This window comes from Bos grunniens, chromosome 22 (genome assembly GCF_055505025.1).
Source record: "Bos grunniens cultivar Pamir isolate PY7600 chromosome 22, Bosgru_T2T1.0, whole genome shotgun sequence".
Taxonomy (NCBI): Eukaryota; Metazoa; Chordata; class Mammalia; order Artiodactyla; family Bovidae; genus Bos; species Bos grunniens.
Genome location: NC_141186.1, coordinates 48,100,432 through 48,124,162, shown reverse-complemented (window position 1 = coordinate 48,124,162; position 23,731 = coordinate 48,100,432). Strand labels below are relative to the sequence as shown.

The following is a 23,731-nucleotide window of genomic DNA, read 5'->3' as shown; positions in this document are numbered from 1 at the left end:
TAGCCTTCTTCCTCGGAACCAGCACCGGCTGCATTCACATCCAAGAAGAAACATTTCAGGAGCCAATTCATTTTTCTCAAAACATATATTTTATGACTCTTCTCAGTACATCTTTTGAGCACCTTTGCCAGGATCTCAGGAATGTGTAGAACTCACTGCCACACCATACCCACACCCTCCCTAGGCCCTGGTCACCAGGCCCCGCACGGCCTGCGCGATGGCATCCCTGTCAATGCCAAACATCTTCAGCAGCTCTGCTGGTTTCCCGCTTCTGGGCACCTGGCTGACTGCCAGGCGGGTGACAGTGACACCAGGCTCTCCCACAACTGCAGAGGCCACTGCCTCACCTATGCCACCTGGACAAAGGAAAGGAGGTGAGTAAGGGGATGCAGCCTCAGGGGGAGTGGTGGGCAGACCACCCCTAGGTGCCCCCAGCCCCGAATCAGTCTGCGTTTATTCCCTTTCCTAAGGATGTGGGAAGGGCATATACTCCACCCTGCCCCACGCCTGTAACCAGACCAGATGTCACCAATCACAGCACTTTTTTTTCCCCATAAGCCCAAATATGGCCTCTGAATCACTTTTAACACCATTCTCTGGGCATCAACCATTGAACGTATGCACTTGACTTCAGGGTCTAAGCCTATCTCTTCCCCAGGGGAGGAATGGCGTGTAGAGGATGGCCTTGTGAAGAACTGATAAAAGCTTCCCAGATGTGTGTTAGTCACTCAGTCATGTCCGACTCTTTGCAACCCCAGGGACTGCAGCTCGCCAGGCTCCTCTGTCCATTGAATTCTTCAGGCAAGAATACTGGAGTGGATTGGCATTCCCTTCTCCAGGTGGCTCAGTGGTAAAGAATCTGCCTACAATGCAGAAGACCCAGGTTCGATACCTGGGTCAGGATGGGAAGATCCCCTGAAGGAGGAAATGGCAACCCACTCCAGTATTTCTGCCCGGAGAACCCCATCAACAGAGGAGTCTGGTGGGCTACAGTCCATGGGTTCGCGGACTCAGACACAACTGAAGCAACTAAGCAAACACACACACACAAGTCTGATATTTGTGTCGCTTTCGCAGCTCGATTCTCCCCAACAGCCTTAACTTTCAAGAACTTCAGGGACATAACCACCATGTGCTCTCAGCAAGGCTGGAACCCTTGTAGGTTTCCTGGATCGGGCAGGGACCCAAGGAGCCATTCCAGCCATTGAGTTCACTGGTCCACAACCCCAGCCTGAGGTCTAATAGGAAACCAAGTGCCAGCTGCTCTGGGTTTCCTGGGCTGCAGCTGCCCTCCTGGGGCTGGATGTCCAGCCGTATGCCCCTAGCTCTCTCACCTTCATAGTAGTGGTCCTCCACAGTGAGGATCCTGCCCTTGGTAGCACGGGCACTGTCAAGAATGAGCTTCTTATCCAGGGGCTTGATGGTGAAAGGATCCAACACGCGAATGTTGATCTTCTCTGTGAGGGGAGAAGAAGAGGGGTTAGGCAAAGGAGCTGGGTGCTGTGGGTCTGCCCTTTAGGGCCTTGGATGAGCGCCCGGGGAGGGAGCCCGTCACGTAGCTACCCACCCCTAATAGCTCACCCCCTCCTCTGTTGACCTGTGATGCCATGTCCTCTGCCACCCACCCCTCCACCTGGGAGCCTGCCTGGCCTGATTTGGGAGCAACTGGTCTCCAGGAAGATGAGGAGCACCCCCCCTCTCCCCTCCTGCCCTGGGCTGCAGGATGTTGGCATTTGGAGTGTCAGGAAACTCCATCAAAGATGCTTTTCAAGCTAAAGAGGAAGCCAGAGGGACATTCCAAGAGTCTGCCCTGAGGTAAGGTAAGGCACAGTGATGCTGAATAACATACTTAAAGGCCAGCTAAGTAGATTTAAGTCCTGTGGTCAGGCCCCAGGGCTTCTGATCTAGTCACCATGCTGGGCACACAATAAGGGCTCCAAGTCTGGCTTTTATTAATATTCTCATCATTTAATTAGATGAGATTCTTCCTCACCCCCAAGACCTGGTCTGCAGTCAGTGCCCTGTCTAAGACTTTGCAGGTCCCACCTTCCTTACCTCTCTTCAGCAGGTCAGCAGCTGCCAAAGCCTCGTGCAGGGTCACCCCGGCACCAATCACAGTCACCTGGTCATCCTTGTTCTTCAGGACCACCTGGGGGCAACATGGGGGCCAGTGAGGCTCAGAAACTGGTGGCCTGGGGTGGGTCCCGACCTTGGGTTCACTCTACGGGGTCTCACTGGCGCATAAACTGCAACTGACCTTGGCTTGTCCGATTTGGAAATCTTCATTGTTGTTGTAGATGATGGCATTTTCTGGGCGGCTGGTCCGGATGAAGCAGATACCCTGGAATGAAACAGAATAACGAAGGATTTCAGGATGTAGGACATCTAATCTCAAGGGCAGGAGTCTTTCCTCTGCAGCATGTGCCTCTCCAAATACTCCTCTTGTGTGAGAGCCAGCCCCAAGTCCCAGATAGAAGAGTCTCTATCAGGTAGACTAGCTTCCAGGAAGGGCTGCCCCTACCCAAGTGCTGTGCCTCAGTCCCTGTCCTCAGACAGAGGACGAGAACCATGTGGGGGCTGTCTGGTCAACAGCAGGTGGCTCTTGGTCAGGACTCAGTTCATTCTGTTTTGGAGAATCCAACTCAGGGAGGGCAGATAAGCCTCAACTTCCAGAATGGAGGCAGGGAGCTGGATTGCAGTATCCCAGGAGCTGCTGGGATGCTCAAATGGGCAAAGAGCGCAATGATCAATTAGCAATGTCTGTCACATAGCAGGAAGGGTGGTGTGTATTTCATTTTTCCTGGTCTAACTCCTCCAAGCTACACCACCAGTGCAAACTCAGAAGATACCCATTCTGAGGCAGCAAATGAGCAGCTCTGGGCTGGCATGCTGGCCTCCCCTCCTGTTTCTCTAGGGAAGGACTAGCTGCAGCTGAAGAAAGAAGTCACATGACCCACCTTTGTATTGGCTGCTAATTCTACTGCCTTCTCCGTAGCCACCCCATCACTTGGGTAAAAGACAGTTGATGTGGGGATAGACCGAAACATGGCCAGATCTTCCAGGGCCATCTGGGAGGGCCCGTCTTCTCCTAGGGTGTGGGAAAGGATATGTCAATGTAAGACCCCATGCATGTAATGGAATCCTGGCCCTACACCCTGCTCCAGAAGTCTGAGGACGTCACAGGTGTAAGCACCCCAGCTCTACTCACCAATGGACACGCCGCAGTGGGAGCCGCAGAGGTTGATGTTGCTCTCGGAGATGGCTGCCATGCGAATCTGGTCGAAGGCCCGTGTAAAGAAGGCTGCGAAGGTGCTGCAGAAGGGTACCGTCCTGTCGCGTGTGGCACAGCCCACGGCGATGCTCACCTGGGGACAGAGCAGATGGAGTCAGCGCCGAGGGAGAGGTGGCCAGGAAGCCCAGGACCTCTCAGGGCCACCTCCTGGGAGGTGAGTGTTTTGTCCTCCTACTAACTGTTAATTCTCCTCCTCTCATGCAAGTGATCTGGTGCACCTAGGAACTCCAGTCTGTTTCCAGACTCCTTTGAACTGATATAACCATTTCTCTTAAAAAAAATCACCCTCCTGGGGAATACTTTTCTAGCAGTAAGCAAAGCCTTTCACAGAGAAGCTAGTCAGCTGGGGCATGGATGGTTCATCCCTCCCAGGCCCATGCAAGCCGCCCCCCCCTACACCATCTCCCTGTTTCCCCAAGGCCTCTGCAAAGACAAGCCCTTGCACCCCTAAGCTCCGTAAACTCCAGGCCCCAAATCCTGGCCTAGTAGCACTGAGTGCAGGCATCAGTTCCAAATTGGCACCACCTCCATAGTTATGAAATCCACCAGCTGACATGAGCCCTCCTTCCCCAGCACACCTGGGGCCTCCCCAGCCCACACCCTCTCCACACCCCACTAGTTTAATCTGGATCTTCCAGCTGCCAAGGCCAGAAGCCAGAGACAACTTCCAGTTCAGGTATTAAGAGGAAGAATGTTGGGTGCAATAGAGCCAAGTGGCCACCAGGGGGCGGAAGCTCCCAGCTCCTAGGGGCCTGCAGGCCCTGCAGGGCTCCTCTGCAGAAAGGAGCGAATATTTTGTAAAACTGGACAAAACATTGTTCCTTATTTAACAACCACAGTTCCTGACATGGACTTGTGAATACAACCATGCACATGGTAGCGGTCCACCAAACTGTCTCATCTCTGTATCCTGCAGGGTGGCAAGGGCCAGGGCCTTGTGCATAAGAGTTCAATAGCCTTTGCTAAAACTACCAGCCTCCTGGCTGTGCCTGCCCTTCCATCCGCAGAGCCCTTTACCCCGAGAGAAAGCCCATCCAGCAGAATGCCTGGCTGGCATGCAGCATCCCGTTTCCACTCACCCAGCCCTTGGGTGTCACATCACCCCTCGCCCACCAGTCACTTGAGGTCATGGGTCCATGCTGGGTCAAGGACCAGCATGCCGATATAGCTTCGGCCCTGCCCCCACACCCCACAGACCCCAGCTCTACCTACCATGTTCTGCTCAGCAATGTAACACTCAATGAAACGGTCCGGGTGCTCCTTTTTGAAGAGTTCTGAGAAGGTGGAGTTCTTGGTGTCCCCATCCAGGGCAATGATGCGGTTGCTGGCATGACCCAGCTTGGCCAGGGCCTGTCCGTAGGCCTTGCGGGTAGCTATCTGTGGGGAGGAAAGAGTGGGTAGGCTGAGCACCTTAGGAGGCATGAGGCCTGGAGCCCTGCTCAGCCCCTGGGCCACAGCTTCCACCAGGGAGAAAAGGGATAAAATATAGGGACAGAAAAGTAAATAACTCCAGGAGCAACATCTCAGGGTTCCTCCTCTCCCTGAACTAACCTCTCTTCTCTCTCCTGGGCCCACTCTCCGGAAATGAGTACTGTTGCCACTCCAGCCTAGTCAGTCCAGAAAATTGGAGGCTCAACTGGGTACCTTGTCCCCAACTTTGTAGTTGGGCGGGGTGGGCATTCGGATGTTGGTGATGTCCACTGAGGGGGCGTCCTCCTCTGGGGGGGTCGCCAGGATCTTCTTCTTGCTCTGGATCTGACCGGAGATTTCCTGGATGATCTGATCGGCCATATTTTTGGGGAGGGGCTTCCCATGCCAAGACTCCTTATCTTCTATCCCTACAGGTACAACGTTGGAGGAGAGAGGGACAGGTAAGGTGACAGCTCCCAGGGGACCAGGAAGCTGCTTGGGGGGCCCGGCCCTCCATGTGAGGGCAGGCCACCACCACAGAGGGTAAGGAGAGGACTGTGTTGACCAGTGCTCAACTGCAGGCCCCTACTGAGTGGCAGCCCAGGCCTCTAGGAGCTTCCAGTGGGAGGGGGCATGTGTGGCTAGACGAATGTTGCTGGCATGCTGGCCCAACCCGTTCTCTGCGTCACCTTCCCACCCCAAGCTTGCAGAGAATGGGGTCTGCTGCAGAAATCACACTCTGTTGAAGAAGTTGGGAGGGAAGCTGAGGACCAGGGCAGGGTCAGCACTGCCAAAAGTCACCCCCTGCCATGGTGCCTTGCTGTGTGGGAGAGCCAGTGAGGCTTAGTACCCCTCTCCTCTCAGTCACCTCAGATGTCACCACAGCCCAGGGAGAGCCAAGGACTCAGGCCGCCCCCAGGAGCCGTAGTGGTAACACCTAAGGGTGAGTGTCAGCAGCACTGAGGCTGCGACAGTATCCCAGAGGCTCAGAGGGCTGCACACCTCTCCCCAGATTCCAGTGAAATGTCCTCATCTGCCCCAAGTCCACACAGGCAGAGAGGGATGTGACCCCTGGTGGGCAGGGGGCCATCTGGGCACAATGCATGAAACCAGCCCAGGGTCTGCAGTTAGCTCTCTTAATGCCAGACTCCGTAGTCAAGTTCCTGGCCACTTCTAGTCCCATCTTCCCTTCTTTACAATCGGCAATGGCCATCCTAGCCCCAAACAAGGGTCTGGAACCCATGGTTGGGTGCTAGGGAGGGACTTAATGCCTGCAGAGCTCTCAGGCTCAGCTCAGGAACTATCTTCCAGACCCTCCTGGGCAACCCACCTGCACAAGCCTCTGGAATCCCTTTTCCATTGCATGAGGGGTACCCTGCCCACCTCTGAGGGGAGAATCTAGGTCTCCCCAAGCTCTCCTGGGGCTCCCTGCCTCAGCCCTTCGGCTCAGGGCAGACAGCTGGAGCTGCCAAGTTCGCTCTGCAAATGCCAGCCAGAGAGTGTCCTTTCTCCTTACCCAGAGGCCTCTCAAAGTCCTCCTGCCTATACATGACCCCCATAGGCCAGGGTCCTAAATCCCAGCTCAGCCACCCTGCCCACCGAGTCTCCTGCACCTCCTTCCCCAGACTGGGTACACTCCACTGAGCAATCAAGGGGCAGGCTCTTCAGTGGTACCCCCCAAAACCTCCAGCTCTAAAGTCAGCTGCAGGGCCCAGTCCCGGGCAGGGCAGGGGTGGAAGGCTCACGTACAGACCTGTGATGCCTCGGCCCTTGAAGGTCTTGGCAATGACGGCTGTTGGCTGGTTCTTCACCTGCCCGAAGGCCTTGCACAGTTCCTCCACGCTGTGCCCATCTACGATGACAGCGTTCCAACTGGGAACAGAGAGAGGGTATGAGGGGCAAGGGCCCTGACAAGGGTCCAGGGAAAGGCCTGCCCTCCTTCCACTGCATGAAAGGACCTGGAGGAGCTGGGATGGCTCAAACCTGCCTGTTTCCAATTTGGGTTTAATTTTCTCTTTTCACATTGTTTTACTTCCTCTTGTTTGCCTTTGGACAGACCTTCCTCCTCTCTCCTAAGTAACACAAAGCCTGGTGTACTTATTGTCTTTCATTCCTGAGCTATTCATTTCCTACTGAAAGCTGCTCTTGGGACAATGCGCTGAGTTTGGAATCTACTACTAGATTTTTGATGAATTTTTTAAGCTGACCTTTCCATGGCTGCTGGATGCAGTGTTAGAAACTTGTATAAAACAAGCTATGTTGTCAAACATCCAGAAGGAAACTTTCCCTTTCAGCCAGTCCTTTCTGGAATTCTTTTTGGCAGATTAATAGTAATAGAAGTGGCAGCTCACACTTACTGAGCCGAGCACCTGTCAACCCACTTAAGCCTGTTGTTGTCCCCATTTTATAGACAAGTAAACTGAGATACTGAAGGTGGAGCAACCTGCCCAAGGTCACAAAAGCAAGTTAAGTGATGGAGCCAGGACTTAAGGAATCTGGTTCCATAGTCACAAGGTTATAGACACAGACCCAAGGACACTGCCAGGGTTATTCTCTAAGTCCCCAGGTCCATGTGGTTTTCGGGAGGTGTGTCCCTGAGGCATTTTGTGGCTCTGTTTCTTCCTTCATCCAGAGAAATCTTTCCTCTCTACATTTTCTCCCTCTATAAGGTCACAAAAGAGGTAACAGCCCTGTATCTATGTGACCGGGTACTGCAACTCCACCTCCACCTTCCCTGGCCATCAGTTCATCTCTGAAGGGTGGCCTTAGAGGCCCAGGGCCCTCAGAGCCCAACTGCAGAGCAGCTGGTACCTGGGGCAGGGGAAGGACATCAAGGTGGGGGCCCCTCTGGATGCCACCCACCCAGACAGACCTCCTTGCTTTGTAATAGGTGACTCTGAGGCCAAGGGGAGAGATCTGGAAATCTTATCTCCCATTTCCCTAGGAGAAGGGCCCGCTCCTCCTCCCCAGGCTGGCTGGTCGTAGGTGACCAGTGGACTGATGTACTGAGTGAACCCGGTCTACACTGTGCACCTCCTGCCTTCTCACTGAAGAACAAAGTGAGGATGTATGAGATTGCATCACGTGGAAGCTCTGAGAACCATCACACCAATGTGCAAATACAGGAACTCAGAGCTGCGTCTCAGCCCACAAACCCGTGGCACTGGCCAAGGCGGCCCCTTTAAGCCCAAATGCCAAGTGAGTCAAACCCTGAAGGGAGGCTGCATCAAAATGCGGCTTAACCTCCAGCTCAGCCCCTGCACCTACAAAGCTCCTGGCATAAGAGGTCTCCTTCGCTATGAGGGTCCTCAGGTCACTGGCCCATACGTACCCGAAGGCCTCGCAGCGCTTCTGGTAGATGTCCATCTGGTGCTGCAGCGGGGCAGGGTCACTCTGGCCCAGGCGGTTGATGTCAAGGATGGCGACAAGGTTGTCCAGCTTGTAGATGCTGGCGAAGGCCATGGCCTCCCACACGGAGCCCTCTGACAGCTCCCCGTCTCCCAGCATGCAATAGACCCGGTAGCTGTGGATGGGGGAGCGGGTTAGAGGCTGTCCCTGTGCCCCTGGCCTCTCCCTCTGGGACATGCAACGGCTGTGCCAAACCCAAGTCCACACCCAGTGAGGAAAGGGCTGCGATGGAAACTGTCAGGAGCTCCAGAAAGTAGTACTGGCTGCCAAGAAAAGAGCTCCAGACAGCCATCTGGCCGATAAGATCCAGACAATCAGGAGTTGTTAGGGCATGAAGAAAACAGTGAGATTCATGGGGGCTAACTACTCACACTGGGTGGGAGCCACCCACTACAGGGGTGCATCCGCCTCTCTCTACCCCAACCTGAACCAGGACTGCTGGGGGAGCCCTGGGACTCACTGGGCAGGCCAGAGGGACAGGAGACCTTCTGCTCAGAGGAGGTGGGCTGGAGAGGCCCCCTGTGATGCACACCAGGCAGCACTCTAGAGGCAGGCTTCAGGTGAAGATGAGCACTCCCAAGGGGCTTAAAGGCCAAGATCACCGTTGGGGGCAGCTGCCTCCCAGGATGGGCTTCTCCCAAGATTCTGGGACTGGTTTTTGCTCAAGACTAGAGCTGGGCTTAGGCTTTCTGCCCCTCCAGGGGCCATCTCCTGCCCTCAACCCAGGTAGCCATGATTTTCCAAAGGCAGTATGACACAGTATAAAGGGCAATGAGGTTGGGATAAATTACCCAGAAATAGAAATATTTCCACCTTCTCTGGGGAGGGTGGAGCCAAGAGTGAGGCTGGAGGCAGGGAGAGCAACCCAGAGACCTTGACCCCACCTCCCACCCCTTAACTGTGCTTAGCACTGAGTAACCCTCTCAAGAAGGTAAAGTGAAAGTCACTCAGTCGTGTCCGAGTCTTTGCCACCCTGTGGACTATACAATCCATGGAATTCTCCAGGCCAGAATACTGGAGTGGGTAGCCTTTCCCTTCTCCTCTTCCCAACCTAGGGATCGAACCCAGGTCTCCCGCTTTGCAGGTGCATTCTTTCCCAGCTGAGCCACAAGGGAAGCCCCTTATGAAGGTAAGCCCCACAATAAGGTAAGTGCAGTTGTTATTCCAAAAAAACACACACAGATAAGGAAACAGGCTCAAAGGCTGAGGGACTTGTCAAGATCAGCTGGGCAGCTGAGTGGGGATTCAAACCTGGGCCTGACTGCCCAGTCCTTGCTGACTAGGATTTGCATGTAGCAGAAGGAGCGCCAGGATGTGGAGACCCCCTACTCGCCTGCTCAGTGTCAACTGTGTGAAACCAGGAAGTGAGGCTGATGCCTGGATGGGTCAGAGAGGACACAGCCTGCCTGCTGCTGAGCGAGTCGGGCCTCCATGCCTCCCTGTTGCAGGGCCAAGGCAGGAGGAGCTGGAGAAGAGGCGGGGCCAGCCTTGGTGCTGTCAGCATGACTCAGCACCACTGCAGGCCTCCAGGTCACAGAGAGTTCCTTCATCCTCTCCATGCCCTTTCAGGCCTGTATCTTCCCTTCTGCAGCCTCCAGTGGGCCAGGCCACTGGTTCCTCCACCAGGAACAGGGGGTCCTGCACAGCCGCTCCCCTAAATGACCAGTCTGATGGGGCTGAGCAGAGAGGCCAGCAGGGAACTTGACTTCTCCAGAAAGGGATTCCAGGGAAGACGATCAGTGACCCTCCCAACTCCACACCCACTTCCAAGGAAGCTGAACTGGGGCCAAGAGTGGAGTCACAGCACAACCTCAGATTCAGGTCAGGAGGGCAGCCTGGGGAGACACTAGACTGGAAAGGAGAAAAGGGTGCCCAGCAGAAGCTGGGGCTAACCCTGAGGCTGTGTATTGCCTAAAGCTGTTAGATTTGGGGAGGAAGTTGCAAATACCCACAGTCCTGAACGACCATGAAGAAACCCTAATGAGAGGGCCAATATTTGTTGCAGGAGTTGGGAAACCACCCCAAATATCCAACAACAAATGACTGTCTAAACGCGTTATAGCATCCCCATGAAACAGAATGGGCATTAAAACTAGCTCTTGACAGTGCATGATGCGTGAGGAAATGTTCAGATTTTCCCAGAAAGCATTAGGTGAAAGTGTATAAATACTAGGATGATGAATCTGTAAGTTCCTTCTCACAGTAACACGGAGGGAATAGAATGCATTGTTGTTAAGAAGGTTGAAATGGGGGTAGGGGGTTAAGAATAGGGAAAATGTTCATTTCTTTTTAATGCATTCCTGTGTTTCAGATTAGTACGTATTTTATAATCCCCCCCCAAAATTATTTAAAAGAGAAATGGGGAAATTCCCTGGTGAGCCAGTAGTCAGGACTCCACCGTCTCATTGCCCGGGGCCCCAGGTTTGATGCCTGGTCAGGGAACTAAGATCCCACAAGCTGCAGAGTGCAGCCAAAAAAAGAGAGAGAGGGAGAAATGGGAAAGAGCCAGCTAGATATGTGCTCCCCGGCTGCTGGCTGCACAGACTGGACTGGAGGCTGGATCTGCTCTATCAGGAACCCTGGCAGCTGGCACAGCCTGATCATTCCCTCGACCCCTCAGCCTTAGCCAACCCTGGCTGCCGAGAACCACGCTAAACCCCTTCTCCCTACACTGGCTTCTCCCATTATGTTAAGGGTCAGGAAATGACCCTTCACGAGCAATTATTTCAGCCAACTGTAGAGAATAAACTCACAACTCTGGTTCTGAGCCAAATAAAATACTCTTAAACACACATCCCATTCTTTGCGACCTTCTTCACTTCACAGTGCATCACGTCTGGGTGTGGCTGAGCCTGGCCCCAGAGCCCAGCCAAGGAGGCTGTGCAGTCAGTTGACACCGGCCTGAGTCTGGAAGACCTCAGAGCCCCAGTCTACCTCCTGGAGAAAACTGTCTCAGCAGCTTCCCCTGAAAAAGTAGATGCTCACTGAGGTGCAGCATCCAGTCAGGCTCCCTGCAGCCACCTGCCACCTGCAGGCCAGGCTCCCTCAGCCTCTCCTCTGGGAAGCTTCCCACTCGCAGGGCCCCCTGACTCTCCTGTGCTTCCCTCGGGCACCTCAGAGCAGCCTTAGGGACCCTGAATACGGACTCTGGATGCACACCCTGGGTTCAAAAGGCTGCCTCCACCACAAGGCAAACATCTTACTTCTGTTTCCTCATCTGTGTGGAGGGACAGCTGTGCGCATGTCACCACCCAGCCCATGGGGCTTATCAAGGTGAAACCCTAGAAAGCTCTGAGCAGAGTACAGAGCCCCAAAGGGTAAAGGAATGCAGAAACCACCTTGACAGCCTGTAGCCAACATTCCTCCCCTCCACAGCAGAGACTTGTCTGCAGGCCATGGTGGACAGCCTTGTGGCTGAAACCTGCCTCAAGGGGCATCTCCCCCAAACTGCCCGGGTGCTAGAGCAGCAAAGCTCTGACCAGGCTGCTCACTCCCTACGGACCAACCTCTCCAGGCTTCATTGCTTCCCTGACTGACAGGTGGGGCTCAGGGAGGCCCAGAATTCCCCAGAGCACACCATCTACTCCTTTCCTGAGGTAAGGCTAAGTGGCTCAGGCCTAGGTTTGTGGCACCCAGTCAGGCATTGTGGGATGGGGCCTCCTAAAACTTCCGGGCTCCAGGAGCTGGGCTCAAGAGGGCAACAAGGAAACTCACGAGTCAAAGCATTCTGGCCAAAGAGCATGCAGCCTTAGACGCAAAGCGGGCCCTGCTGGCCACTCTCCAGGGAGTGTGGGCACACCCCTTCATTCCTCTGAGCCGATTTCTTCATCTTAAAAGGAGGCTAGCCCTGGTACTAGCCTCACACCATGCATGCACAGTTAATTACACAGTTTCTACTTAGTCTGCGTCAGGCAAGGAGGTGCTTGGGGGCGGAGAGTGAAACAGGGCCCCCAGGACCACCCACCAAACCACTGTGGGTGGGGTTGGGGAGTGGGCACATTACCTGGCTTTGTCGAAGTATTTGCCTGTGTAGGCCATCCCGCAAGCGGCTCCAAGGCCCTGGCCCAGGGAGCCAGTGGCCACATCGGTGAAAGCTTGTTTCTGTCATGACAGGGCTTCAGTTACCACAGGCAATGTTTCCTGGAAGTGCCTCCCAGGATCCTTGCCCCACCCAGACCCAGGGGGCATGATTTCCCACTCTCCCTGCAGCAGTAATTGTGGGTGTGGTTCAAATACCAGCTCAGTCCACAGGGAGCTGTGTGACCTCAGGCCATGGACTGAATCTGTTCCCTCACCTGTAAAAGAGCCCACCTTGTGAAGCGGGTGGGAGAACTCAGGACAAAACTGAATATTTAGCGTTAGTGGCTGGCCCCGATGGGATGTGACAGTTTTCATGGTACCCTCTAAGGAACACACTGGGCCCCTTCCTTGGATATCACCAGTATCCGGCTGCCACCCCCTTAGTGCACCTCATCTCCCAAGCCATGTCTACATGGCCAAGGAGGCCCAGCGGGGAAGGGAAGCTGGTATTTGGTGCTGGGGAAAGGCCCTCCTGGCAGTCAGCCCAGAGCACCCTAGGTTGGGGCTTTAAAGGCCTCAGACTTCAGCATAAGCTTGGGGTAAACAGTGTTGCCCAAGCACCCACTTCTTCCTCTGCTCTCTAACATCCTCAGTTCCTCAGTCCCTCTTCCCACAAGCCTTGAGAAATAGGAAATGGAGGCAGAGGCCTGCAGGGCTCCTGGTGAGGTGGACTTACCGGGACAGGGTGCCCGTCCAAGTCGGAGCTGATCTTCCTCAGATTCAGCAGCTCTGACTCCGGCAGGAAGCCAGCTTCAGCCCAGACGGCATACAGGATGGGTGCCGCATGGCCCTGCAGGGGACGGACCATGGGGAGAGGTCAGATGAGGAGCTGTTCCCGCCGTGGCCTGGCCGAGCCTGCCGGCCAGGATATCCCTTTCAGAGAAGGACGCAAGCAAAGGCCACTTCCCCTCCCTTCATCCTTCTCTAGCCCGAGGTTCCCACAGTCAAGGCCGAGCGGAGTCTAGGACAGGTGCAGGCGGAACACAGCTGTGAGGCTGCGGAGGCCAAAACCCCAGCAGGCAGCCGGTCACCCTAATCCCTGGGTTCTGGCATGTGAGCCGACTTGGACAGACTTCTAAGCTCTCATGCCTGCCTCGAGAGACCAAAGACCACGGAGCCAGGCCTGGGTATTGGTGGATTTGGGGTGTTCGTGGCATGGCTTGCGGCTGTGGCTCTCACGTGGTGCGTGGGGTCGGGGGGGCGATCAGGGCTCCCCATCCCAAACTGTTGCAGGGCACCCCCACTCCTGAGGGAGTGAGCATGGCCTGGGTATTGGCCCAGCAGAGACGGGTGCAGAAAGCCACCAAGCTGTACCCCAGACCTGGACTCCAGTCCTGCCAGTCAACACCAAAGAGGAGTGGAACTCCCAAGATCATTTCCATTCTCTCTTACTAATTCAGTCATTTATTTCTTAAACTTTACCAGCAGGGTCAGTACAGAGCAAGAGGGGGCCGGGCCGGGTGGGGCAGGTGGAGAAGGAGCCTGGGGTGAGGAAGGGTGGCAAAAAGCTGGGCTTACATCAGGGAGGCAGGTCTCCTTCTCGCCGTTGCAGGGCCCACCCAGGCCCACGTGAAGGGTGGGGGGCTGGCCTCCTACCTTGGAGAGAACAAAGCGGTCGTTGTGAGGGTTCCGGGGATCCAGGGCCTTGTAGCGCATGGTGTGGAAGAAGAGGACAGCCATGATCTCAGCAGCGCTGCAGCATGACGTGGGGTGGCTGTGGCCCAGGAGAGACATGCACATGTGGGTCACGGCCCAGACCCCTGGCCTCAGGGCTCACCACGCCTGAGCGCTGGGGGTGCAGGTGTCAAGGAGCCACGTGATCTGGGCCCTGGGAGGGCTGCATGGGGGTTGCACCCTCAGAGACATGGAGGAGGAGGGGCCCAGGAGACTGTGGTAGCCCCTCTAGGACCATTGAGCTAAATCCCAGTGGGACTGCCCAGGACTCTGCCCACCTGTCAGGGCAACTTGGCCTCCATGGCCCTCACAGATCCAGGGCCCCAATGGCCATAGTCAGAGGTTAATGGACTGAGACTTCCAGTAGACTCCACCCATAGGGTGGGTAATCTGGCAACCGGGGCTTTAGGCTCTCCAAGAGCATCACTGGGCTACTCAGCAGCCTTTTAATGGGCATTCTGAGGGCTGGTATAGCACCAGAAACCATGCTTTTGTACAGAACTGAAAAGGCAAAAGCAATCTCTTGTCTTCTACAAAGGATACAATCCTAAAAAAATAAAAATAAAAATTCCTCTGCCTGAGACAAGACCTGGGGTGGGGCCGACAGTAGCCAAGAGCCTGTCCTTCCTGGTGGGGTCAAGGGGGCTGCCCTTATTAGGCTCTCATTCTATTCACCGTATACTTACTTGAATGGCGACCAGGCAGAGGACTTAGCTAGAGACAGTACATCTTAGAGATGAGACTTATTCAGGTTTCTCAGGACCCACTTCGTTGATTCAGTCCCAGCCCCCAGGGTTCCTGGCAGGACATGCTATAATTCCTGAAGCCCTCTGGTCCACAGTCTGATTACAAAGTCAGCCTCAGGGCACGTGTCTCCCAGCTGCCCCCTCCACACTGCAACATGCCCACTGCCAAACCCAAGGGCACATGCACCATCTGGAGTTCACGTGGGCCTCCCTCCTCCCTGCAGCCGGCTCCCCGCACGGGTTAGGGGTGAGTCACTCCCAGAGCAGACACATTAGTAGAGAAACCCAGAACTGTCCATGCTGGTTTAGTAGCCACATCCCCAGCACACAGTTGTCTTATACTTAACCACTTCTACGAACTCCTGGGTCATGGGGAAAGACACTAGACCTGAAAGAGGGAGGTGAGGAAATGTGAACGAGAAACCTCTTCCCTGCCTGGCAGGAACCCAGCTTCCCTTGTCCCTAGCACAGAATTCAGTGGGGCAAGGGGGGACAGACGGACACCCTAGTCAACACCGGCCAGGCTGACCTCCTGCCTTCCCCGCCCTCCGAGAGCAGCCTCATCCCTGAGGAACCCTCTTTCAAAAGTCAAGATCCTGTGAGGAGAACAGTGGGGGAAGGATGCGGGTGGACAGCAGGCCAAACTGCTCCAAGAGACAGAAGGCAGGCACAGGACAGGGCTCAGCCTCTCCTGCCCATCAGTGGTTTCCAGGAAGGGGCTCCAGGGATAAAGGCCTGGCAAAAGCACCTTCTGTGCATGGCAAAGGCATGCCCGCCTGGGCAAAGCTGACATGGAGGGAGGGAGGTCATCCATGAAGACAAACCAAAAACTGAAAAGTACTTGATTTTAACCAGGCTTCCCTAGTAGCTCAGTTGGTAAAGAATCTGCCTGCAATGCAGGAGACCTGGGTTCAATCCCTGGGTCGGGAAGATCCCTTTTTTAAAATCAATTTTATTGAAATTTAGTTTACACACTATAAAATGCATTCATTCTAAGTGTTAGTTCGGTCATTCTAAGCGTTTAGTTCAGATCTATGTGCCTATATAGTCACCACCAAATCAGGAAATGGAGAAGGAAATGGCAACTCACTCCAGTACTCTTGCCTGGAGAATTCCATGGACAGAGGAGTCTGACAGGTTAAGTCCATGGGATCACAAAGAAGAAAGCCTGCATGATGGACACACTGCTGGCCCTACCTTCATATCTGCCAAATAAAAACATACAGAGTAAGGGGTGCTTAGGGTCCAGGCGTCTGCCCACCCCCACCCCAGAGCTTTCAAGGAATTCCCCGAGATGTGTCCCACAGTGGGGATATGGGCCACTGCGGCTGTGTGGCTTCAGCTTGTGCTTCAGCCCCATGAGGCTCAGCTTCCTCACTTGTAAATGGGATGCTACGTGGGGACATCCACAGTCAAAGAACTAAGACAGTGAACTCAAAGTGCCCAGGTCACCATCAGCATCTGCTGGAAGACCAGATGCCATGCTCTGGTCTTCAACAGCGCCCCCACTCATCAGCAGGCTGGGACTGAGACCCTCTGCTGACCACGGGGCAGGCAGGAGGGAAGAAAGCTGTGGACTGAGATGGGGCCCTGCCAAACTCATGGGAGACTTTTAGGCTCAACTTAGTAGAGGAACTCCAGTGTACAGACTCTGGGGCCCGAAGACCTGTGTTTCCCCAGCAACTGCAGCCTGCCCTGGGGGGACAACTATGGTTGAGGGGGCCTACCTCCCATGTTGCTCAGGACACATCTATGAATACAAACTGGCTAGAGATGGAGAAGGCGAGAGCACCCCACTCCAGTACTCTTGCCTGGAAAATCCCAAGAACGGAGGAGCCCAGTAGGCTGCAGTCCATGGGGTTGCCCAGAGTCGGACATGACTGAAGCAACTTAGCAGCAGCAGCAGAAATGGGGAAGGGCTGGGACAGGGTGGGCAGCTGCAGGGAACTTTATCTGCTAAGCAACTCTTTGTGATGCATGGGAGTTACAAGGTTGTTCTAAAACCTGTCTACTTATTCCCAATTAGCTCAGGCTATGAAGGTGGTGTGAGGGAGCTGGGCCTAAGTAAGTCTCCCAAAGCCCTCTCCACCCACCCCAGGGAAAGACACACCTTCTAGATGTTCCCTTCTCTCTTCCCCCTTCCATTCAGCACTCTCTGCCTGCTCACAGGTTTTCCTACAGAAAAAATGCAGAGAAGATCCCTCAGCCCTCTGGCCGGGCTCCGCTCCATTATCAAGAGGTAATACTGCCAGATGCCATGATGGCCCTCCTCCCTGCCCGACACATACCTCAAGACCTCAAAAAATTGAACAAACCAGGGCGGTGGGCACGGCCACAGCCTCTCTCATGCCTCAAAACAGGAAGAAAAATAATCTGTTATGAACAAAAAACTAAGTTCCTGAAGGAAAAAGTAAGAAATGTGAGTTGAAAACCCAACAGTGAAGATCCAACCTAAAAAGTTAAAAAATGCACTGAGCTCAAAGACAGTAGAAAGATAAAAACAGAAATTTATCAAATATGAAGCAAATGTACGATTTTTAAAAATCAAAGCCAACAGTCAGCTCTTCGGAAAAGAAAAAAAAGATGAAAGGTTTAGCTAACTTCTGTTAAGGCAGGATCCAGAAAAAGGAAAGGGTGCTATTAGAAGTGGAGGGAAGGGCACAAGAACAGATGATAAAATGCTCCAAACAACCTGATACAAATACATTTGGAAACAGGAAAATGTCTAGGAGAAAATGATTCACCAAAACTGACTCAGGAAGAGAGAAAAATCTAAGTAATCTTTTAACTATTAAAAAGACCAAATCAACAGCTATAAATGCACATTCCCTAAGGCCCAGCATCTCCACTTCTAAGACCACATCCACAGTGAAACGTGCAATGATCAGATCTGAAAGCTACCTTCATGTCTATCGAGAAGGTATTTGATGACAACATATTTCTGGAACACTATGCAGCAATCTCAATAAAATCTCACAAATACGACACGTGAACAAAGCTCACTGCAGACAGATCTCTACCAGGGAAGACCATACTATTTATGAACTTATACTAAAAGGAAAATAATAAAATGCAAAACTCAGGGTATAGCTCTTTCTTGGGGGAACCCTCTTTCTATGAGGAGGGAAAGACACCCAGTAGGTTCTAAAGCCCTGTAATATCCTCGTTCTTAGGCCTGGTGGAAGGTATTCTACCAGGCTCATTATTTATAATATGTACATCAGTTATACTTTTTTTAGGCATATGTTAAAAAAAACAACAACTCAGGAGGGAATCCTAGGATGCCAAGGCAGAAGCAAACCTTAGAAGCCATCCTTGTTCTTCCTGTTCCAGGAACCATGAAGGGTGGCTCCTGCCCGAGAAGCCTGCCTCCACACCTCAGATTGAGCCTTTTCACTGTAGTAGCCTCGGGCCTGAAGAGCATCTGGCACAAACGGTGCACAAATAAATGTGCCAAGGCTCTAAGACCCCAGGGATGTGAACTCTCTGAGCCTCAGTTTCCTCCGTGTAAAATGGAGATATAGCAGAATCTGAATGAGGTAGTTTTTGTGTGTAAAGAGCCTGGCACAGTGCATAAAAAAATGGCAACTACTCAGTAAAATCCTAGCTCTAAAAATATCAGATATGAAATCTAACCTCCTCATTTGAGGGTAAGACCACTGAGGTCCACAGAAAGGAAGTGCCTTGCCCAAGGTTGCAGTCTACCATCAGAAGAGCCAGGAGAAAAGCAAAATGCTAAGAGTAAGAATGAACAGATAAACAAAATGTAGTTTATCCAAACACCTGACTATCCAGCAATAAAAACAAAGTACGTTCACTACCTGCTACAACATAACGACCTTCCAAACATTGTGCTAAGTGAAAAAAGCCAGACCCTCAAAGACCTCATTCTGTAGGACCCCATTTATATGAAATATCCAGAAGAGTTAAAATGGGAAGTGGTAAGTTCACTAAAACTCACTGCATTAATAACTCACTGTCAATACATTAAATCTACTAGAAGCCACTGAACCGTACACTAAGAATGCCATGAGATGAAAATTATACCTCACTAGAGCTGTAAAAGGGTGGTGTTTAAAAGGAAGAAGGTGCTCAGGGCCCAGATGAGGAAGTTCTGGAGAGGCCACACTCCCTTACCCAGTTGTGCAGTCCTTAGAGATTACAGCCAAGGCCATGGGTGCAACTGACTTCTGAGCAAGGAGGTCAAACAGTGCAGGCTCCCATCAGCCAGCTCCACATGCTACCAGATCCTGCAAGCCCACATCGTGGAGTGGACTTGACCTCACTGCTCAGGGAAAAAGTACTGCAGAAGAGTCGGCAGAAGGACCCAGCATCCAGGGCAGGCAGCTGGGTCCTGTGCACAATAAGGGAGTTGCTGGTGCTGTGGGACTGGGCTCTAGAGACAACAGACCCACCTACAGAGGCCAAGTCCAGGGAGGGGTCAGAGAGAGGTGGCCCAGGGGCCACAGTGTCATCAGCTCACGGGAAGCCAGGAGACCCTAACTAGGTGCACCGGGTTCTCAGCTTCAGGAAGCACTTCCCACCAGCGCTGCTGAGCTCAGGGGCAGAGAACAGAGTCGCTGCACGACAGCCAGGTGTCCTCGCAGGGAGTTGGGACATACTGCTTGCTGCTGGGGTAATCCCAACAGGCTTGTTCTTGCCTCAGTCAGGGCCGAGCTGGGGTGAAGACAGACCAGTTGGAGAAGGCCTGGGCAGCAGTTCTCTGCCGAGATAGGCTGGGCCCACAGGGGCCCTCTGAGCACTCCAAGTCCCTAATCACCAGAGCTGGGTGGCAAGGATGCACTCACTTTCAGCCACTTTAAGGTCACAGGGACACTCCTCAGGACATGAAACCCACAACAGGTGGTGGCAGGACCCCAGAGCTCACTCATTCTGGTCCCCCGGCCCTGCTCTCAAGAAACCCAGCTTGAAAACCACCTAGCTGTGAACTTCTTTAGAGATGGGGAAACTGAGGCCTCAGACGGAACAGGGTCTTTTCAACAGAGGCACAGTCACTCAGCACACAGCTACGGTGAGATTCTTGTCTCTCTGTGCCCACCAGCCAGGCCTGGCCAGACCTTCTGTTCCGGAGTACCCAGCCCAACACTGTGGGTCAGAGCCCTGGGGACCTCTAAGCACAGCCTGAGCCTTCAGATTCAGGTCTGACTCTAATGGCGTCCTCAGATAATACTTAGCACTGTTTGGATACTGTGAGTCTAGCGTGGTTGGTGAGAACTACGAAATCTCCACCAAGAGCCTTAGCAGTCAGGACCCCTCTGACAAGGCCACTGAGTGTCACCTTTTTTTGGTGGAGGGTGGGGGGGCGCTGCATCAGGTCTTTTTTGCAGCATGTGGGATCTAGTTCCCTGACGAGGGATCGAACCCAGTTTCCCTGCATTGGGAGCTCTATGTCTTATCCACTGGACCACCAGGGAAGTCCCTGAGTACCATCTTTTAAAGACTGGGTGAGTTGGACCCTTGCCACGGCTGCCACAGCTCCTGCAGCACATGGAGGGAGAGCGAGGTGACCTGGAGCAGCCTTGGCTGCTGCACAATGAGTCCTCTATGCAGGCCGTCCCTCAGCTCCACGACACAGAGGCCAGTGTCCACACTTACCAGGCCTGGGGAGGTTCACTGTCACTTGCCCAGTGATGGCAGACAAAGGGGAAAGCTACCAAGATATCAGGACCCCATGGTCCTCACTGACCCACTATCAATCCAGCATGTGCAGTGACCATGAAAAGACTTTTGGTCAGAGTGCTGTTTGCATCACCAGGGATGTAAGCTTCCCTAGGAAGGAGACAGCCTGGCAGGATGGTCACCTTGACCATGACTGCACAGCGCCCAGGGATGGGGGAGCCTGGTGGGCTGCCGTCTATGAGGTCGCACAGAGTCGGACACGACTAAAGCGACTTAGCAGCAGCAGCAAGGCCTCAAAGCTGCACCTTCACTTTGCAAAGCTCATCCACTCATGAGGAACTGCCTCAAAACAAACATCTTGGAGGCCTGTTCAAGGCTTCCTTTATTGGGGTTTTTTTTTTTTTTTGCACACACAACTCTTGGCACATGCCTTTCAAAATCTCTTTTGACAGAGGTTACATAGTAATGTTACTTCCTTCTGAAAATTCAGTTTTCTAAGTATTTCTTTTTTTTTTTTTGTCTTGAGGCATGTTTCTCTAAGTACTTCTTTCCTGAATCTTTTAGGTTTGCTCACAACTCCCAGGAATCACTGTATCTTTCACTTTTTTTCTCTTTGTAAATGGACACTTTGAGTTCAGTGAGTTCCTCCTTCAGGCATTACAATATAAACCTGCCTGTAACTCAGTTGCCAAATCCAGTTATCTTTTCCTTGTAGAAATCAGAGTTTAACTATCTAACAAAGACCCAGGCAGGAGTCCCACTAGACACACCCTCTCCCTTTGGGAGCCCCCCACCTCAAGTTGTAAATATTTGTTTCATTTCTTTGCAAGTAGCTTCAAATGCCTGAGATGCCCATCACTGAGCCTGGTCTCCACCCTTTCCAGTTTCTCTCCATTCTCTGGCCTGGTGCTTCCAACCTGTCCAAGAAGTCTTCCTGGTAACATGAGCCCCTCACTGGAGCTTAGGATTTACTCACTAAAAACATTTCCTAGGAGAGGGTGAGATGTATGGAAAGAGTAACATGGAAACTTACATTACCACATGTAAAATAGATAGCCAATGGGAATTTCCTGTATAGCTCAGGAAACTCAAACAGGGGCTCTGTATCAACCTAGAGGGGTGGGATGGGGAGGCAGATGGGAGGGAGGGTCAAACAGGAAGGGATATATGTATACCTATGGCATCGGGTCCCATCACTTCAATGCAAATAGATGGGGAAACAGTGGAAACAGTGGCTGACTTTATTTTTCTGGGTTCCAAAATCACTGCAGATGGTGATTGCAGCCATGAAATTAAAAGACACTTACTCCTTGGAAGGAAAGTTATGACCAACCTAGATAGCGTATTAAAAAGCAGAGACGTTGCTTTGTCAACAAAGGTCCGTCTAGTCAAGGCTATGGTTTTTCCATTGGTCATGTATGGATGTGAGAGTTGGACTATAAAGAAAGCTGAGCGCCAAAGAATCGATGCTTTTGTTGAACTGTGGTCTTGGAGAAGACTCTTGAGAGTCCCTTGGACTGCAAGGAGATCCAACCAGTCCATCCTAAAGGAGATCAGTCCTGGGTGTTCATTGGAAGGACTGATGCTAAAGCTGAAACTCCAATACTTTGGCCACCTGATGCAAAGAGCTGACTCATTTGAAAAGACCCTGGTGCTGGGAAGGACTGAGGGCAGGAGGAGAAGGGGATGACAGAGGATGAGATGGTTGGATGGCATCACCGACTCAATGGACATGAGTTTGGGTAAACCCCCGGAGTTGGTGATGGACAGGGAGGCCTGGTGTGCCGTGGTAATGGGGTCACAGAGAGTCAGACACAACTGAGCAACTGAACTGATGGCTGATTTATGTTGAGGCTTGATAGAGAACAAAATTTTGTAAAGCAATTATCCTTCAATTAAAATATATATATATCCTGTATGAAATTAGCCAGAAGGTAGAATCTTGTCTTTGTTCTACAGACTTAATCTGGGAAGGTCCCTGGAAACCATCCCCCACCCAGACTTCAAAATTATTTCATGAACCAATCATGAAATGCTGTCTGGGCAGCCTGGTCCCAAGCCCCAAAAGGGCTGGAATCCTGGAAACCACAGAGTTGTGTAGGAGCTACTATTGTTCCCATTTTACAGAGGAGGAAACAGGCTCTGAAGTGACTCACTGGTTGACTTTCTTAAGTACCCCAGCGGACGCCTCCAGCTACACAGTGACCGATTATCATTACTGTCCCTGCCAACTGGCCACCTTCAGAGAAGGCTCCCTGAGATGGACAGCAGCCTTTCTCCGCCTCTGAGCCACAAGGGCTGGCGGGAAAGAGCGTTGGGGGATGGGCCTGTCTTGGGGAAAATGCATGTGGAGGCTGGCCCTGCATGTTCACCGCAAGCCCTGAGACTTGGTTCTCGGTTCTCTAAGCCTTTCAAACCTCCCTTCCTCCAGCCCATCCCCTCCTCCTGTCCCCGCCCCAGAGGAGATCTCACTTAAGACCTTCAGTTCACAAGGTATGCAACGGCTCTGCATCCACGTGGCCACCTCCCTCCTCACCCTTACTCCCCTGGAGTCGCAGCACTCTCGCTCAACACCCAAGGTGGCAGGAATTCGATTCTTTTTTTTTTTTTTAGGAATTTGATTCTTAACAGGAATGTGAGGTGGCAACAGGGACGGGTAGTTTGAGGTAGGGACAAGGGCAGGGCCCCAGGCTTCCCAGCAAGATGAGGTATTAAAACAGGCGCTCTCGTCTCGGGCAGAGCCGGTTCAAATTCCAGCTCTCGCTGCGCCCGATCCCGGCCAATTGACAAACTCGGAGCCTCGGTTTCCTCACGTGTGGGTGGAAGGTTATCAATTACCAGGGGGTAAAGGGTCCAGGGGCCGCGTGTGCAGATCCCAAGCACAGGGCCTGGCTCTCGGCGAGAGCGCGCTAATGGTGGCTCTCCGGGCACGGCGGCCGAGAGGTTTCCGCAGTGCCGAGCCGCGTCTCTTGCGCCTTAGAGCGGAGGGGAAGGAGGGGCCGAGCCGGCCTAAGGCGCTCAGAGAGCCGGGCCCCAGCGGACGGAAGCCAGGCGGAGGACCGGCGCGGAGGAAGGATCCTCCGGTCGGATCCTCCGGTCAGAACCTCCCAGGCGCGCACTCCACCGTGAGACCGCGCCCCCCACCCCCAGCCCTGGCGCCTCCTCCGTGGTGGCACTGTGCAGCGCCACACGGAGCCGACGTGCCCGCACGCCGGCGCCGCCGCCCAGCGTCCCAACTCACCCCGATCCGGCCGCCGTGGTGGCTTGGATGGAGCTGATACGCAGGCGGTTGGCCGTGTCCTTCAGGGCCTGCAGCTTCTGCTGATCAGGCTTATGGTAGGCCTCCATGGCGCAGCCAGGCGAACGGGCGGGTGGCGAGGCAGAGGACGCAGACGGGAAAGCTAAAACGTAGGGCCGCAGAGATGCAAGCAGCGGCGGAGGCCTGAGGCCGCTCGCCGGCGCGTTAAGAATCCCCGGAGCC

The 23,731-nt window shown here is 53.3% G+C and overlaps 1 protein-coding gene across 3 annotated transcripts; it reads right to left on the bottom strand.

Annotated features, from left to right (window-relative positions):
* Positions 1–66: 66 nt before the first annotated feature.
* Positions 67–23,731, bottom strand: TKT (transketolase). Of its 3 annotated transcripts, XM_086367531.1 has the most exons (15): positions 16,721–16,786; positions 15,701–15,815; positions 13,787–14,998; positions 12,867–12,980; positions 12,114–12,211; positions 8,034–8,225; positions 6,456–6,574; positions 4,937–5,130; positions 4,505–4,669; positions 3,209–3,365; positions 2,958–3,088; positions 2,258–2,341; positions 2,056–2,149; positions 1,335–1,457; positions 67–356 (listed from the first exon to the last, which is right to left on the bottom strand). In XM_086367531.1, exons 3-15 carry the CDS (start codon positions 13,928–13,930, stop codon positions 181–183), a joined length of 1,791 nt encoding a protein of 596 aa, XP_086223657.1. In that variant the 5' UTR covers positions 13,931–14,998; positions 15,701–15,815; positions 16,721–16,786; the 3' UTR covers positions 67–180. The 3 variants fall into 3 exon arrangements, with proteins under 3 accessions (XP_086223657.1, XP_086223656.1, XP_086223658.1); XM_086367530.1 differs by lacking the exons at positions 15,701–15,815; positions 16,721–16,786 and adding an exon at positions 23,492–23,731 and having other exon boundaries at positions 13,787–13,904; XM_086367532.1 differs by lacking the exon at positions 15,701–15,815 and having other exon boundaries at positions 16,721–16,785.

What these genes read in the sequence shown, in the direction of transcription:
- TKT (XM_086367530.1), bottom strand. Translation starts at nt 23,598, where the DNA reads ATGGAGGCCTACCATAAGCCTGATCAGCAGAAGCTGCAGGCCCTGAAG. An exon ending in ACCACGGCGGCCGGATCGGG is followed by an intron (nt 13,905 to 23,491) that starts GTGAGTTGGGAC and finishes CCTGGGCCACAG; the next exon opens with CCACCCCACGTCATGCTGCA. An exon ending in GGAGGACCACTACTATGAAG is followed by an intron (nt 357 to 1,334) that starts GTGAGAGAGCTA and finishes TCCTTTGTCCAG; the next exon opens with GTGGCATAGGTGAGGCAGTG.